At 34.8% G+C, this 17,467-nt stretch overlaps 3 protein-coding genes across 4 annotated transcripts; all 3 read left to right on the forward strand.

The window, feature by feature from the left end:
• The first annotated feature begins 1,254 nt into the window (after positions 1-1,254).
• LOC122277579 (glutathionyl-hydroquinone reductase YqjG-like) lies at positions 1,255-4,834 on the forward strand. The gene is made up of 6 exons (XM_043087615.1): positions 1,255-1,436; positions 2,454-2,678; positions 2,762-2,938; positions 3,063-3,287; positions 3,422-3,550; positions 4,410-4,834. Exons 1-6 carry the CDS (start codon positions 1,356-1,358, stop codon positions 4,641-4,643), a joined length of 1,071 nt encoding a protein of 356 aa, XP_042943549.1. The 5' UTR covers positions 1,255-1,355; the 3' UTR covers positions 4,644-4,834.
• A 1,533-nt stretch (positions 4,835-6,367) lies between these two features.
• Positions 6,368-10,583, forward strand: LOC122276087 (glutathionyl-hydroquinone reductase YqjG-like). 2 transcript variants are annotated; one of them, XM_043085546.1, is made up of 6 exons: positions 6,368-6,724; positions 8,284-8,508; positions 8,595-8,771; positions 8,908-9,132; positions 9,241-9,369; positions 10,185-10,583. In XM_043085546.1, the coding sequence occupies exons 2-6, from the start codon at positions 8,296-8,298 to the stop codon at positions 10,416-10,418; spliced, it is 978 nt and encodes a 325-aa protein (XP_042941480.1). In that variant the 5' UTR covers positions 6,368-6,724; positions 8,284-8,295; the 3' UTR covers positions 10,419-10,583. The 2 variants fall into 2 exon arrangements, with proteins under 2 accessions (XP_042941480.1, XP_042941481.1); XM_043085547.1 differs by having other exon boundaries at positions 6,369-6,724; positions 8,405-8,508.
• Positions 10,584-11,938: 1,355 nt separating this feature from the next.
• Positions 11,939-16,093, forward strand: LOC122276088 (glutathionyl-hydroquinone reductase YqjG-like). The gene is made up of 6 exons (XM_043085548.1): positions 11,939-12,090; positions 13,195-13,419; positions 13,502-13,678; positions 13,787-14,011; positions 14,593-14,721; positions 15,695-16,093. Exons 2-6 carry the CDS (start codon positions 13,207-13,209, stop codon positions 15,926-15,928), a joined length of 978 nt encoding a protein of 325 aa, XP_042941482.1. The 5' UTR covers positions 11,939-12,090; positions 13,195-13,206; the 3' UTR covers positions 15,929-16,093.
• The last annotated feature ends 1,374 nt before the right edge of the window (positions 16,094-17,467 follow it).

A 17,467-nucleotide genomic window follows, 5' to 3' on the forward strand; every position in this document is an offset into this window, starting at 1 on the left:
TTTTTTTTTATTCATTCCGTACAGCCGACTGCACGTCGACTGCATCTGGCGACTGTATCTAGCAAAGCCCTTCGTCACATCCCCAATTTATCTACGACTTCTTTCTAAAAAATAATTTTTTAAAAATAATCTAGATACATCAAATCACTATAAAAACCAAAATAAGATTTTAAAAAAATATTATTTTATTCACTAATTGTTAGTTTATCTTTTCTCAGTTCAATTACCTATATCCAACACAAGGAATGGTCAAAATTGAAATGAAGGAGATATGGTGGGACCCAACAGGAGAATCAGATCCACATACATCCTACCTAACCACACTTTTCGTCTTTAAAAAAAAATAATTTCTAACAAAATGGCCAATCACATGATTAACCTTTCTTGAAAACACAATACCATGTTAATATTTATTTGTTATGTGTTTTTGATCAAACTTTCTTTAAATAATAATAGAATTTGAATGTTTTTAATTAAATTTAATTATTTAATTAAAATATAATATGAAATGTTTATGTAAGTTTATATTATTTATAATCCACACTACCATATTATTTAATTTATTACCAAGAATTTTTTAAAATATTGTAAGGTTTGAAAGATGGGATATTAAATAGTGTTATTATTTTTCATTTTAATTTAGTCATTTTCAAATAAAGATGTGATATATATTAAATCATTTTTAAATAAATAAATGAAATAAAATTAATCTAAAGCACGTCAATATAATTAAAAATATAAGAGCAGTGCTACTTCCACCGCTGGGAGCTCTTGTTGGGCTCTCATTAGTGCTTTGAAATTTTTTTACATGTATTTTTTAATATATTTAGATATTTTAAAAAAAATTTACAATATAATTAAAAAATATTTACTTAATTATTTAGAAAAAATAATAAAAAAAAGTTCAAAAAATAATCCTATCACTACCCTATTCAAAATATAAAGTTGAAAAAATATCTCATTAATTTTGAAAGTGTGATTTTAGAGAGCCAAAGAGAATCCCTTTATTCTTTAATCACCTTTAAAACTTAAAAAACAAAAAAAAAAATTATAATATTATTAAAACATACTTTTTTAGTTATTAAATATAAAATTTCTTTTATCAGAGCACACCGTCGGGATGCTTTATAAGGCATTTACCATTTTAGAATTTCTGACTTCTACGTCATACGGTTAAAATGATTAAAAAAGGAAAGATAACTTAGATAAGGCAGACGCCATGATAAAGATAACACAGACACCGTCGTGTCTGTCGGCCAGTCGCTGACAATGATGGCAACTCTAGGATAAGCCCCTGTTCAATTATTTAATTTCCTTCTTTCTTTTGATCACAGTCCCACTTATACTCTCACCCCATGATCGCCATCTCCGTCTTCAATAAGCCCTTCTTACCATTCGCCACAAAGAAGCAGATCGTCCACCACTTCCATTCCAAGGTGTCTCTCTCTCTCTCTCTCTCTCTCTCTCTCTCTCTCTCATGTTGATCTAGTTTGACGTGTTAAGATCTCTGGGATCTTATTGAGCAGCGTAAAATGGTAGCTGCTCCTATAGAAAGGGAATGGCTTCCATGAAGTTCTTTAGACTTGGTTTCCTAGTACCATAACTGCATTACAGTTTTTATGAACTATAGATATGTATGGATCTAAGAATAGTTCTCGACTTTTGAGCTACTCTGTTATCTGCGTTATGGTTTCAAATTAAAACTCTTATGGCCTTGAAGGAAGTCGGGAAAGGTTATGTTTTTCCTCGTATATTCCTTTATTGAAAAGTATTTTTCGAGTACTTTGACATGAAGATGATTTCAGAACCCATATATCTCAATGGTTTTGTCCATGAATAATTAATGGGTCGAAGAAGTTCTTGTTACTTTTGGTTTGCTGCTGGAAAACATCTCATATGAAACTGAAATTTTCCTTCTTATAAATTTGGAAATGTTTTCCTGCAAAAGAAATTGAGGCTGTTGACATTTATGCCCACAAAAGAAAATGGTCCACTCTGGCTAGCTAATAGAGCAGGATGCCGGAATTCTGGTGGTGTGTGTTTGTGTTTTTCCTTTTTTTCAGGAAAAAAACGAAGTTCTTATGTTTAATACGAGTCCTGCATGGATATGTTGTTTCTTGAATACATATGTTCACTGTTTGATCATCGAGAATCAATTACATCTGTTGGTGAAGCATGTGATTGTCTTTCTCATGAACAGAATATGAGGGTGCTGCAATTTACATAATTTAGACAGTTGTCCTAGATCGATCAACCGAAGTCCCTTTGAAATGATGATACAATTGTGTGTGATAGTAATATTGTTAGAGAATATATTTGAATTTGTAATTTCACTTTTTTCTATACGTTTAAGCTTGGAAAGATATCCCATAGCTCCACAATGTGGTCTTGGGATTGAAGTTGTAAAATGTTGGAAGTAATGATAAATTCTTCAATTCAATATTCTTCTTCAGCACTTTATTCGAATGGCTAAATCAGGAGTGGATGAGACATCCGAGTCCGGTGCTTTTGTGAAAACTGCATCAACATTCCGTAATTTTATTTCAAAAGACCCAAACTCCCAATTTCCAGCAGAAGCTGGAAGGTATCATCTGTACGTATCATATGCTTGCCCATGGGCTTCCAGGTGCCTTACATACGTGAAGATCAAAGGACTTGACAAGGCCATCAGTTTCACGGTCAGTGAATTTCATCACAAATTTCTAGAGATGGGATCAAAATTGCCTGACTATATTAATTTTTTCTATTTGCCTATGCTCAGCCGGTCAAACCCAAGTGGGAAAGAACAAAGGAGACTGATGAATATATGGGATGGGTTTTTCCTGCTTCAGAGACAGAGGAACCAGGGGCTAAACCTGATCCATTAAATGGGGCAAAAAGCATTAGAGAACTTTATGAGCTTGCTAGTCCAAACTACTCTGGAAAGTACAGTGTCCCTGTAAGTTACTCAGATGAAGTGTCCCCACATCCCGCCTCCCCCCCCGCCCCCCCTCCCTCCTTTTTCTTGGCTAATATAAGTTTAAGACTCCTGTACTTTATGGTTGGTTTTTGCTCTGTGATAGGTACTGTGGGATAAGAAACTCAAAACAATTGTTAGCAATGAGAGTGCAGAGATAATCCGCATGCTAAATACTGAGTTCAATGATATAGCAGAGAATGCAGCTTTGGATCTTTATCCTCCTCACTTGCAAGCAAAAATTGATGAGACTAATGAATGGGTATATCATGGGATAAACAATGGTGTCTATAGATGTGGGTTTGCAAGGAAGCAGGAGCCTTATGAAGAGGTATGTATGTATAGTTTTTTCATACCAGACATTCAGGTTAGATGGAGGAAGTGTCGTAGTCTTTACATTCGCAAAGGATTCAGCCAATAACTATGCTATTTTATAAGTATCTTAGTTGATCCTTCTTTCGGCAGGCTCTGAAAGAGGTGTTTGAAGCCTTGGAAAAATGTGAGGAGATACTTGGAAAGCAACGCTACATATGTGGCAACACACTGACTGAAGCAGATATTCGATTGTTTGTCAGTCTCATAAGATTTGATGAGGTAATAATCTGTCTCTCAAGCAATAATTGAAGCCTGTCTAGAAATTAAGCTAATCATGTGGTTGTCTGAATTATTTCTATCACAGTTCTTTTTCATTGGAAGTCTGCTGATGGCAGCATTTCATTTCCTTTCTTGGGTTTCTTTGGACTCTTTATCCTTCAATTTGTAATTTTAGGGGGTGTTCTCACTTATTATGAGTTTAGTATAAAATTTTAACTTTGGTCCCTTGAAACATAGGAGATGCTTTAATTTAATCCCAATTTTAAAATGTTTTAATTTTATAACTGAATTTTAATTTTACTTTGACCTGCCTGACTAAACGTTTGTTAAATCATCCATTTCTGTTATGGCACTGGAGGAAGGGGTTGAATTGCTTATAATTAATGCTTTTAGAAACGAAGTTAATACTTTCTAAACTAAATAACCAACTTCTAACATATTTTATATTTCAGGAACCAAAAGTAAAAAAGTTTAGGCCCCCTCATGAAAGAAATTATGCGATTACCAATAATTTATGTGTGATTTTCCCTATAGCCATGTTATCCCTTTTTCATTGCAATGGTTTGAAAACTCTCACATATTGAATATGCTTAAGCAATTCAATCTGAGCTTTTATGAAAAAATACTTGTGCATGGGAAAGTTCTGAATGATTCTGTTTTTGAATATTTGGAATTCAATTATATAAGGAAAATCTGGTACATCATCATCGGTTTAGCCTAGTTCTGCTGGCAATTCTGGTTTTGGCTTTGCTCTGCTGCCTTGGTTTTGGATGAAATTCTGGCATATATCATTATATCTATAGCAGATTCTTCAAGCGACTTAGAATTTTTTTTTGATAAGAATGTACTGTAATGACAGGTTTATGCTCTCCACTTCAAGTGTAACAAGAAACTGATACGTGAGTACACAAATCTGTTCAATTACACCAAGGACATTTTTCAACTCCCTGGCATCAGTACTACGGTCAACATTCAGCACGTCAAACGGCATTACTATGGAAGCCATCCTACTATCAATCCATTTGGCATCATTCCAATTGGCCCAAATACTGACTACTCTACCCCTCATGGCAGAGAGAAGTTTTCTGCATAGATCGTGTGGAATTGCAAACAATTGTGTGTTGAAGTCATAAGAGTTTTTCTTGAAGTAAACACCCCTGGGCTTCATCTATCCTGAGGGAAGGTAGAGTCTTGGAAAATGTGTGTTCAAATAAAGTTCAGATGGATGTGAGTGTGCTATTCTATAAACGTATGTGCTTGGAAAAGATGGTTTACCGGGAACTATTTTTTTTCTCCAAAAAAAAAAAATAATAATAATAAATAAATAAAAATAAAAATGACCACAAAGCTGGCTGTATGGTTCCCAGTCCACCATGATAGCTATATTTGTGCTCTCCTATAATGTCATTAAGCATGGAATGGTTGATTAGGAATGTGAATATAAATAACATTGTCAAGAAGAAGTTGGTTAAAGTTCCAATCGATAATAACACTGCAACCATTCCTTTGCTGTTTTGGAAAGGTTTATTTCCAACTCTCTTTGGAGTTTGGAAGAAAAGTTGCATGAGCTCTGGATGTTTTTCTTTCAAGCCCCAGATGATGCTTATTACAGTATCATTCACCATTTGTAACTGCTTAGGCTGTCGGGCATCTAGGCATTTAGCTCAAGAAGATGCAGTTCATCTTCTTTCTTCTCTTTTGGTGTCTCGGTAGAAACAATGTTGAATTTGTAGATGTCAAACATGTGCCTTGGCCTCTGTCCTGGATATATATGCTCTGGTCTTGGTCTTGGTCCGAGGTTCAAGTCATTGGGAGCAACCTTCACAAATGCTTAGTTCTTTCACCTTTCTTTTATGGTAAAAAACGTGCTTGAAATTGCACCCACAGGTGAGCACGTAGAAAAATTGTCGTCTACACAGCAATTAATGCTTTTGTTTTTCCCAAATTTTTTTTTATTTAAAAAAAAAGTAAAATCAAAACATGATCGAGGATTTAAAAAATAACAATTTGAAATTATCGAATCAAAACATGATTGATTATTTAAAAAAATAATAATAATTTGAAAAAATGAAATATGTGGAAATTGGGTTTTATTAGTCCTTAGCATTAAAATATTCTCTCAGATTACAGATAATATTTTAATTGTTTTGAAATTACCAGATGTCCCAACTGATATTTCACTGATAAATATAATTTTAGTTTTTTTTTTTTTAAATACATAAATTTAATAATATTTACTTTCTTAATTATTAAAAAAATCGAATTATGATAAGTCATCTATTTTAAAAGCATTACTTAAATTATTATCCAATTACAGGACTAATTAATTGGCACCTGTACTTTTCAACGTGACTTTGTGATCTTATCCCCATAAATATTCCCGTGTGATGCGGAAATCACTCCCACCTCCACGTGAATTCACATGAGATGAGATCCTGCCGCCCCCGCGAAGCTGCTGCATGTATACGCCGAATATCACATTAATGATTATATTTAATTTAGATTTTAAAATTTATTTTAAAAATTAAATTAAATTATATAAACATTTTATTAAACGTTTCTTATTCCAATTTAATAATAAAATAAATCTTGGAATATCAAACCCCGTTTTGCTCAAGGACTGCCAGCGAGAGGGGAGACAACTCCTGGTTTTCACATGGCGCAGATCGTACATATACGTAGGTTGGATAATAATTTAAAGGGGAGGTGGGTAGCGAGATTTGGCGGGGTAGGTACATATGGGAAGAAAGGAAGATAGGGTGTGGGTAAGTGGGGGGAGAGAGAGAGAGAGAGAGAGAGAGAGAGGAAAAGGAAATTTACGTAGTTACTACCTTAACAACAAGGTTGCAGCTGCAATGCCAGGCCCAGATTGTTATAGAAAATGTTCTAGTTAATTAATTTTAGGTGGACCGACAGCTGTTGACACTGGATGGAGAGGGAGAGAGGAGGAAAGACAAAAGGGAAGGGTCCCACCTGAAGATCAGGCTCTGGGCGTTTCGTGGGAAGAGGAGAGTGGCTGGTAGGAAAGATCGAAGAAGGGTAGGTGAAGGGATGGGGCTTGTGTTGACTACAATAAGTAAGTCCAGTACTGGCTGGTGCTATGATCTGCATCTTTATCAATCCACTCTCTGCCTTTATCACAAGCAGCAGCTCATCTAGCATTTCCATTCCTAGGTAAATAACTCTCTTTCTCTCTCATGTTCGCTTAATTTGACGTGTTATAATTTAGGGATTTTATTGAACTGCTTAAAACACTGCCTGCTCCTACCGAAAGGGAGTGGCTTCCATGAAGTTCTTTAAAGTGGGTTCCCTAGTACCAGAACTCATATTTTCCCATGGTAGTTAGGGGGGTCTCAGAAAAATTCTTAGCTTCGAGTTATTTCATGGGGTACTACTTTATGATATGTTCTGTCTTCTGGCTTACTGCGGAAGTTTTATTCGTATCGTATAAGTGTAATCTATATTATATATTGATTAGAAATTGAAATCTAGCTAAGAGGGAGTTGATAAAGGGTAAATTCTGGTCTTATCTGTTAGTTTCGATGGGAAGTAATTTGTGGAGAACTTTGAAATGAAAATGATTTAAGAACCCATGTATCTCAATGCTTTTTCACCCTGAACAAAACATTTAGGTTATTGGGTACTCTACAAGAATTTAAAGCTTGACTTTTGTCGCCAGGATATCTGGCAATTATATCAAGTTACAAGTATTGTATTTGAAGTGGAAAGCAATCATGGATGACTTTTTTTTTGTTTAAATGCAGTTTAATTATGGCTTAGAGAGAGAGAGAGAGAGAGAGAGAGAGAGAGAGAGAGATTTAACTATGAAGTGAACTGGTTATACAGACAGAGATGTCAAATGGACCTATCTACGAGAATCCTAAAAATCCTTTTCTTGTATATCGAATGTCTTTCCCCTAAAATATATGACTTTTATGTCCTATCATTATGCTACTCCAACAGTAAGAGGACAAAGGTCTATGAGCTGAATGTAAGGGGATGCTTAGGGGAATGATATGAGATGATAAATTTGCGAATAGTAGTGAAACCCCAAGGGATTGGCCCAAGTGGTGAAGGTTTTGGTCTTGAAGTATTACTCCCTTCAAGGTCCAAGGTTCAACACCTTATGGGTGCAAACAATCCTTTGGGGCCACATTCCTTACTGAAAAACCAGCGATTTAATCAGTTCCGTGCAGAAAAACTTTCGAGGGTGTGGTGCACGGGACAAGGGTTTACTCTATAGGGGTGGGTCCGAAAGGCTCTACCTTGGAGAGGTTCCCCGACATAAAATAAAAAAAAAATAAAAATAAAAAAAAAAAAAGAAAAAAGAAGAAGAATAGTAGTGAAATAGTTTGAGTTGAAATGTTTTGATGGGTTTTGGAAAAAGAGAGAGAAAAAGTTGAATAAAAACATTATAAAGTTAAAATATTGTTAGAATATAATTTTTTGATATAATCTTTGTTTTGGGATTTGAAAAAGTGAACTATTTTTTATGTTTTATTTGGAAGTATAAGAAAGTTATAATGATTAAGTAATGATTGGATGGAAAAGTTGAAGATTTGAAATTGAAAAGTGTTTGTATTTAAGTGATGTTTGGAAATGAAATTATGAGAAATTTTAAGATGAGATGAGATGGGATGTGTTTCCCAAACAACCCCTAAATATTTTTTTAACAGATTTGAGTTTGTAAAATGTTGAAGTAGTTATAATTTCTTCAATTGCATATTTTACAGCACTTTTTTCAAATGGCCCGATCTGGATTAGATGAGACATCGGCATCTGGTGCTTTTGTGAAAACAGCTTCAACATTCCGTAATTTTATTTCACGAGATCCAAACTCCCAATTTCCTGCAGAATTCGGAAGGTATCATCTGTATGTATCATATGCTTGCCCATGGGCTTCGAGGTGCCTTTCATACTTGATGATCAAAGGCCTTGACAAGGCCATTAGTTTCACGGTAAGTGAATTTTATGGTAAGTTTCTCAGGGTGGGATCAAAATTTTATGACCAAACTAATGTTGTCTATTTGGTTATCATCCTCAGCCAGTTAAGCCCAAGTGGGATAGAACAAGGGAAACTGATGAGCATATGGGGTGGGTTTTTCCTTCTTCGGAGACAGAGGAACCAGGAGCTAAACCTGACCCTTTGAATGGAGCAAAAAGTATTAGGGATCTTTATGATATTGCCAGTCCAAACTACACTGGAAAGTGCACTGTCCCTGTATGTCATTCACATTAACAACCCCCCTCCCCCCCCCCCCCCCCTTCTCCCTCCTTCCTTTCCCTACTATATTTTCTCCCTTTTCTGGCTGATGTTGACATTCTTAAATGATTTATTTGGTCTTGCTCTGTGATAGGTACTATGGGATAAGAAACTCAAAACAATTGTTAGCAATGAGAGTGGGGAGATAATCCGCATGCTAAATACTGAGTTCAATGCCATGGCAGAGAATGCAGCTTTGGACCTTTATCCTCCTCACTTGCAAGCTAAAATTGATGAGACTAATGAATGGGTATATCATGGGATAAACAATGGTGTCTATAGATGTGGGTTTGCAAGGAAGCAGGAGCCTCATGAAGAGGTATGCACTATATCGATTGTTACTTTCTCAAAGAAGTGGCTTGGTGTTTACTTTCTCGAAAAGATACTGCCAATAACTATGTATCTTAATTGATCCTTCTTTCGACAGGCTCTGAAAGAGGTGTTTGATGCATTGGACAAATGTGAGGAGATACTTGGAAAGCAACGCTACATATGTGGCAACACACTGACTGAAGCAGATATTCGATTGTTTGTCAGTCTCATAAGATTTGATGAGGTAATCTAAGTTACTCTAGCAAAAAGTGAAGCCTTTTAAAACCGTGGTTGTCTAACAACTCTGAAATTGCCGTCTTTCACCTTCCTTCCTTTGCTACGGAATGGCTAAAAGGTTAATTGATTAAAGTTTAGACAAATCTTACTTCTGGTCCCTCAGAACATGGGATAGAATTTAATTTAGTCCTAACTTTAATTTGAACTTTGAGCTGCATAAAAATTTCGTATATCCAATTGAGGATGCTGTTACAGGGGACAAAAAGGTTATAGGATGTGTTTGTCACAACGTCAGTTTATGTGATGGCTTTTAGGAATGAAAGTAGTTCTTAAAATATAGGACAAACTTATTACTGATCCTCTATTTCTGGAATCAAAAGTTAATGGTTTGGTCCACCTCATAAAATAGTTGTTTTGATTACCAAATTTCCCATGTGTTATTCCTCACAGCCCCTTTTATTTCTCATAGCAGTCGTTTGCCCAAAATAGCTCAGCAACTCTCACATGTAGAATACGTTTAAAGCAATTCAATTTGAGCTTTTATGGAATGGTTCTGTTTTTGCTTTTTTGTTTGGCATTACATGATGTTCGAAAATCTGATTTTTGAATCTTAAGACTGGAAAAGGCCAACCATTGATAACATTTCTTGGTTATTATGCTGGTCTACCAAAACCTATGGCCATATGTACATAATCTGTTTAGCCTGGATCCTATAATTCAGGTTTTTGCTTTGCTTGTTTTCTTGCTCTTGTATGAAACTCTAGAATTTATCTATTGCAGATTCTCCAAGCATCTTAGAAATTTGAGTTTGTGTGATGACAGGTTTATGCTCTCCACTTCAAGTGTAACAAGAAACTGATACGTGAGTACACAAATCTGTTCAATTACACCAAGGACATTTTTCAACTCCCTGGCATCAGTAGTACGGTCAACATTCAACACATCAAACTGCATTACTATGGAAGCCACCCTACGATCAATCCATTTGGCATCATTCCTGTGGGCCCAAATACTGACTACTCTACCCCTCATGGCAGAGAGAAATTTTCTGCATAGATTGTGTTGTTGCACACAATAAGATGAAGTTTGTATCTCGAAATCAATAAGATTTTTAATTGAATAAACACCTCAAGGCTTTATCTATCCTGAGGGAAAATGGATTCTTGTGAAAAGGTGTTCAAATAATTTTGGATGAATGTGATCATGTTGTGACCTTCTCTACTGTTCTCTACATGGTAAAGATGGGGATAACCACCTTGTTGTGAACTTTAAAAAAGAAAAAGAGAAAATAAAAAAACCGTTATTATAGTTAAGTTAGTACATTATCATTATTTTGAGCCACATATATGTGGGTTTGCTGATAGCAAGCTTAGATATGTCCAAGTTTCATAGCGCTTTACTAAGCACGGAATGACAGATATATGAATAGGGAAGTGGCATATAAATAGCACTATCAAGAATTTATGAGGAAAAGTTCAATCGAAGAGACCCAGCAATAACTCTGCAACCTTTGCTTACTTTTTTCAGGAGAACTCTTTCTTACCCTCTCTTGGGTCTAAAACATGCGCTTGAAATTGCGGCCATAAGTGAGCCCATAGACTTCTGGCACAAAAGCAAAGCAAGGTAAAATCTTCAGGATTGGAACAGTTTCTACATGATTGCAGGACTCTGATGTTTGCTTTCCATTACGAGCGGCTGTTAGCATAAAGCCAAAAAGGATTAGTGTTGGGAGTCCACCATCACCATGTCATGATCCCACTAGTTTTCTGTTGTTTAATCATCGTGATTTGTGAGTGGCAATAGTGGCCGTGTCTCCATTTCAATTTCTTTTTCCTACCCTTTTCATTTCCATTTGAAAGATTCAAAAAGATGGTACTTGGAGCTTTGGTTTCACGGAACATTTTTCATACTCACCATATATATGTTACGATCAAATAATTAACTTGCTAGTTAATTAATGGATAATAACACATTAACACATTACTCAATACTATGAATTACGTCAGTTGAAAACAGTGTTGTCTTCCTTAATGCAGCATTCAAGTCTCCTTAGTTTGCAGAGCTCCTTAAATTATTGGAGCAAGTTTTTAGTACATTTCTGATCTCTAATTTATACGATCTATTTTATAATAAAATTAGTTTTATAATTTAACTTATCACATCAAATTACGTCAATTTATAAATTTATTTTTATGAGACCAAATCATTTTTCATTCATTTATGTTGGATTTTTTTATTGACTAAGCACTATTTTAAAAAAAGTAATAAATCAATGATTTTTTAGCTATACTTCATTTATTTTAGGGTGCTGCTACTCAGTCTCCTCAAGTAGCCCCTCAAAGCTACTCTATTTCATTGTGTGTTTTATTCAAGTGTTTAAAAAAAATACACAAATGCTCGATAGTAATTTTTTTTAACTTAAAAAAAAAAATTAAATATTTTAATAATAATTTTTAATAAAAATTTTATATACAGTCACTTTTATATATATTTTACTGACATGATTAGTTATGTATTAAAAAAATTAAAATAAATTTTAACTGTATACGCGAGATTAATTCTTTATTTTATCTGCCCAAATGATGATGATTATTATTATTATTATTTATTTTCTGCCGCGCCACTTGCGGCTTGCTGTTAAGAAAGAGTGGCTGTGATCTGTATCTTCAACAAACACCTCTCAGCATTTGCAACAAAGAAGCAGCTCATCCTGCGATTCCCTACCAAGGTATTTGGCATGCAATCTCCTTTTATTTCTCGATGTCATTCGTCTCTCTCACTCTCACTCACTCTTGTTGACATAAATTGACGAATTATAAAGTTTCTGGGATTTTATCGAACTGCTTTAAGCACGAGATGCTCTTAAATAAAGGGATTGACCTTCATGAAACCAGAACCGTGATTACAGATTTTATGGACGATGGATCATATGGATCTCTGAATAATTATTGACTTTGACTTTTTTTCGTGGGATACTAGTTTACGATCTGTTTTCTGGTTTCGAAATGCTGTAGCTATGAACGGAGTTGATAAAGGGTAAATTTTGGTCGGATCTGTTTGTTTCAAAAGAAAAATATTCGGGGAGAATCTTGATATGAATATGATTTTAGGACCCGTATATATTAACGGTTTTTCACCATGAATAATGGGTAAGAGTAGTTGTAAATTTTGTTTTCTGCCGGAAAACATATCACATGACCTGGAATTTTGCTTTTTTGTATGCAATGTTTTCCAGCAGAACAAAGTGAGGTTGTTGCATGTATGGCCACTTTTAGAAAATTTTCTTCCCTTGCTAATAGAGTAGCTTACTGGGAATCATGTGGGATTACTGTTTATATTATATTTTACTTGTGTTTTTGTCTTGGACGCTATATAAATTTGTTGTTTATTGGATTTCATGCTCATTGAATCAGAGAATTGTAATACCTTTGTTGGTGAAGCACGTAACGTTTGTTAGGTCGTATGGTGACATGGTACTGCTATCCTATGATAAAATGGCATGCCCTTAAAATTGCTTACATACTCCGGAAGTACCTAATAATTTTCCTTTAGTTTATAATGTCAAACTAATCAACCAGAATCCTTTAGAAAGTAGCATACATTTGTGTGTGTGATTGCAATTCTTTCTAGTGAATTATCTTCCCCCCAAGATGTTACTTTTCTGCCACAACATTATTAATGTTATGTTATAATTAGCATACATTTTTTTCTGATTTGTTATGCCACTCCAACAACAAGGTGACAAGTCTTTGGAACTGAATTATATGTTTCTATGGTTTTGAATTTGTAAAACGTTGGACGTATTGATAATTTTCAATTGCATATTCTTCAGCGCTTTGTAAAAATGGCTCATTCTGCAGTAGATGAGACATCAGATTCTGGTGCTTTCACCAGAACCGCTTCAACATTCCGTAATTTTATTTCACGTAGTCCAGAATCACAATTTCCAGCAGAAGTTGGAAGGTATCATCTGTACATATCATATGCTTGCCCATGGGCTTCCAGGTGCATTGCATATTTGAAGATCAAAGGACTTGACAAGGCCATTAGTTTCACGGTCAGCGTATTTACCATTAGTTTCTAGTAGTCGAATCGGAATTTTATGATCAATCCAATCTTGTCTATTTGCTTATGCCCAGTCAGTCAAATCAAAGTGGGAAAGAACAAAGGAAACTGATGAGCATATGGGATGGGTTTTCCCTGCTTCAGAGACGGAAGAACCAGGAGCTGAGCCTGACCCTTTGAATGGAGCTAAAAGTATTAGAGAACTTTATGACCTTGCTAGTACAAACTACTCTGGAAAGTACACGGTTCCTGTATGTTATCTGCATGAAGGGACCCCCCCTTCTCTGATATGATTTTTTTAGGGAGCTTCTAGATGTTTGAACTCTATAACTATTTGATTGGTTTTTGTTAAATGATAGGTACTATGGGATAAAAAACTCAAAACAGTTGTCAACAATGAGAGTTCGGAGATAATCCGGATGTTTAATTCTGAATTCAATGATATAGCAGATAATGCAGCTTTGGACCTTTATCCTCCTCCCTTGCAAGCCCAAATTGATGAGACTAACGAATGGATATACCATGGAATAAATAATGGTGTCTATAAATGTGGGTTTGCAAGGAAGCAAGGTCCTTACGAAGAGGTATGCATTTTTGCTATGCCACAGTCATTTAAGTTAGATGTGTGAAATCACCAATTATCACAAAAGTTTAAGCTGATAGGAATTGGTAGATTTAATATTTAATATTTGTCTTAACACGCCCCCTCGCATGTGGGCCAGACTCCTTCTCAATAAGTGAGCCCAACATGTGGAATATTTAATTATATGTGTGAAGTGTAAAGTCAGGTTCGAACTCAAAACTCCTGCTCTAATACCATGAGAAATTACCACTTGTTCCTAAAACTAAGCTGATAGGAATGAGTAGATTTAATATTTTATATTTGTCTTAACAAGACCTGGGATGTGTTGTATTTAAATTCGGAAAGGATCCTGACAATAACTATGGCATTTCTTAAGTATCTTAATCGATCTTTCTTTCCACAGGCTCTAATACCATGAGAAATCACCACTTGTCCCTAAAACTAAGTTGATAGGAATGAGTAGATTTAATATTTTATATTTGTCTTAACAAGATGGGGGATGTGTTGTATTTAAATTCTGAAAGGATCCTGACAATAACTATGGCATTTCTTAAGTATCTTAATTGATCTTTCTTTCCACAGGCTGTAAACCAGTTGTATGAAGCTTTGGAGAAATGTGAAGAGGTACTTGGCAAGCAACGGTACATATGCGGGAATACACTGACTGAAGCAGATATTCGATTGTTTGTCACCCTCATAAGATTTGATGAGGTAACAACTGAAGCCTGTTGGAATATTAAGCCAATCTCAAACTGTTGCAGTCCTTCAATCACCTTTGAACTCATGATGCCTAACTCAAACTTTTCACCTCCCCAATTTTTCCGTTATCCTCTTTCTTTGCTACTGACAGCTAATAAGCTGCATGGATAAGGATTTAGACTAACTTTTACCTTTTGTCACTGAAACATCGGATGTTTAATTTAAGTTCCATGTTAAAAAGTTGTATTTTCATCCCTGGATTTGAATTTTGAGCTACCTAACTGTTCTGTCTATCAAATTGACAGTGCCATTACAGTAATTGATGACAGCTCATCTCGAGTGCAAATCGTGTCATTAATTTATGTGACAGTAAGGTATTGGACGGAGGGATTGTATCGCTCAAAACTAAAGTTTTTTAGGAATGAAATTGGTACTTATTAAATAATGAGGACCAATACAGAACTTCTATATTTTCCGGAGCCAAAAGTTTAGGCCACCTCATAAAATTACTGCTTGTGATTACCAAGTTATTCATGTGTCATTCCCTATAGCAATCATTTTCTTTTTCATTGCAATTGTTTGTGACGTTTGTCCAAAATTGCCCAGCAACTCTCGCATTCTTCATGTATTTGGGCAATTCAATTTGGATGTCTTTGGAGAAGACTTGATATGATGGAAACGTTTGAACAAAAACCGTTTGTCCTTTTTGGGGAATTACATGATATGAGGAAAATCTGGTACTCTGGTCATTTTGAGATTAGGAGAGTCGAAGAGCTTAGTCTAAAAGAGCACCCAGTCAAAACATTCATTTTGTTAGGATGTTGTGTCTATCTATACCTATGGCCATAGGCAAAGCATCTATTTGGCCTAGATCTGATAATCCTGGTTTTGACATTACTTGCCTTTCTTGCTTTTGTATGAAACTGGCATTTATCTGTAGCAGACTCTTCAAGCATCTTGTAAAGTTGAATTTGTGTAATGACAGGTTTATAATGTCCACTTCAAGTGTAACAAGAAACTGCTACGTGAGTACCCAAATCTGTTCAATTACACCAAGGACATTTTTCAATTCCCTGGCATCAGTAGTACAGTAAACATGCAACACATCAAGCGGCATTACTATGGAAGCCATCCCACTATTAATCCCTTCGGCATCATTCCTGCTGGCCCAGATATTGACTACTCTACTCCTCATGACAGAGAGAAGTTTTCTTCGTAGATTGTGTGGGATTGCTGACAATAAGGGGCAATGTTTATATCTTGAAGTCATAAGATTTTAACTTGAGATGAACGTCTCAAGGCTTTATCTATCCCGCTGGAATATGGATTCTTGGGAAAATGCGTGCACAAATAATTTTAAATGAGCGAGATGATGTTTGACTTACTAAAACTACTCTGAATGGTAAAGATAGAGATAACCACAATATTGTTTTTTTTTTTTCCTTAAAACAGCGGTTTTGTTGATAGCAAGCTCAGACATGTCCAACTAAAAACTATAAACCTCAGATTCAGAACATTTGAGTCATTCGAACATCATTAAATTTACTTGGGAACATTCATAATTTCATCATCAGAAATATGTTTACTGGTCTGCTTCACTGTTATTCCTCCTACAAAAATCACCTTCGAATTCGACCACACACAATTCCCAAAATCCGACACATTTGTTAAAAAAAAAAAAAATCCAATAAATATAGGAAAAGCACAACCAAAACTCTTCTGATGGTATTGCGTGACTGAAGGGTTGCGGTTCATGATTGTGGATGAGAGAGAGAGGTGGGCCTGGTGCTTCTGTTCACTGTTGGCCCCAGGCCCGCTTGATTTCGGTCCCATTGGTGGAGCAGAAGCTCCGTACCGCTCTGACTTGTCCAAACAGACAACGAGACCGGTCATTGCGCCAGAGCCATTTGTTTCACCCTCATCATGCCGTCATCATGCCCTTCAGATTTTTTTTTTTTTTGCTTATTAATCATTTTTTATATTTTATTAAAGAATCTCAACACGACATAATTTGCAACTTTTATATATATATATATATATTAATTTCTTCATGCCAACTGCATTGAGTTTGAAAAACAAAAAAACATATGGTTTAAATTTAGACATAAGATAAGATAATTTTAAATGAAAAATAAAAAATAAATAAATAATTATTATAATATTATTTTTTAATATTATTATTATTTTAAGATTTGAAACAGTTGAATTGAAATTTAAAAAAATTAAATTATTTATTATATTTTGTATATGAATTCGAAAAAATTATAATGATTAAATGAGATGAGATAAAAAATTATAATTATGAATGTTTTTGTGAGTAAACTGAGAAAACATCATAACTGGTGTTTACAAACTCAAAGGTTTTATCCTTGTTTTATACTCGGGACGGATCAAATTTTATATTCCTTGTTGAGTGGATCTCTTGAAAATATGACCTCAAGAAATCGTTTTGATAATAAAAAAAAATAATAATAATAAATATAAAAATTTAGAGAGTAAAATATTTGATATTTTTGAAAAACGGATTCCTAAAGTAGAAAAAAACAGTGGACCTATATTTATTAATCTAAAATTGGACAACCGTTGCTAATGCTCTAAACTAGATTGTGTCGTTGAAAATAGGTATGATTAGACAAAATTGGTTTTCTTTTGCATCTTAGGACAACGTGATGAAGTGACAATAATAATTTTTTATTTAATAATTATAAAAATATTTAATAAAATAAATTTATAAACTGACGTGAATTATATAATATAT

Source organism: Carya illinoinensis, chromosome 9, assembly GCF_018687715.1.
Source record: "Carya illinoinensis cultivar Pawnee chromosome 9, C.illinoinensisPawnee_v1, whole genome shotgun sequence".
NCBI lineage: Eukaryota > Viridiplantae > Streptophyta > Magnoliopsida > Fagales > Juglandaceae > Carya > Carya illinoinensis.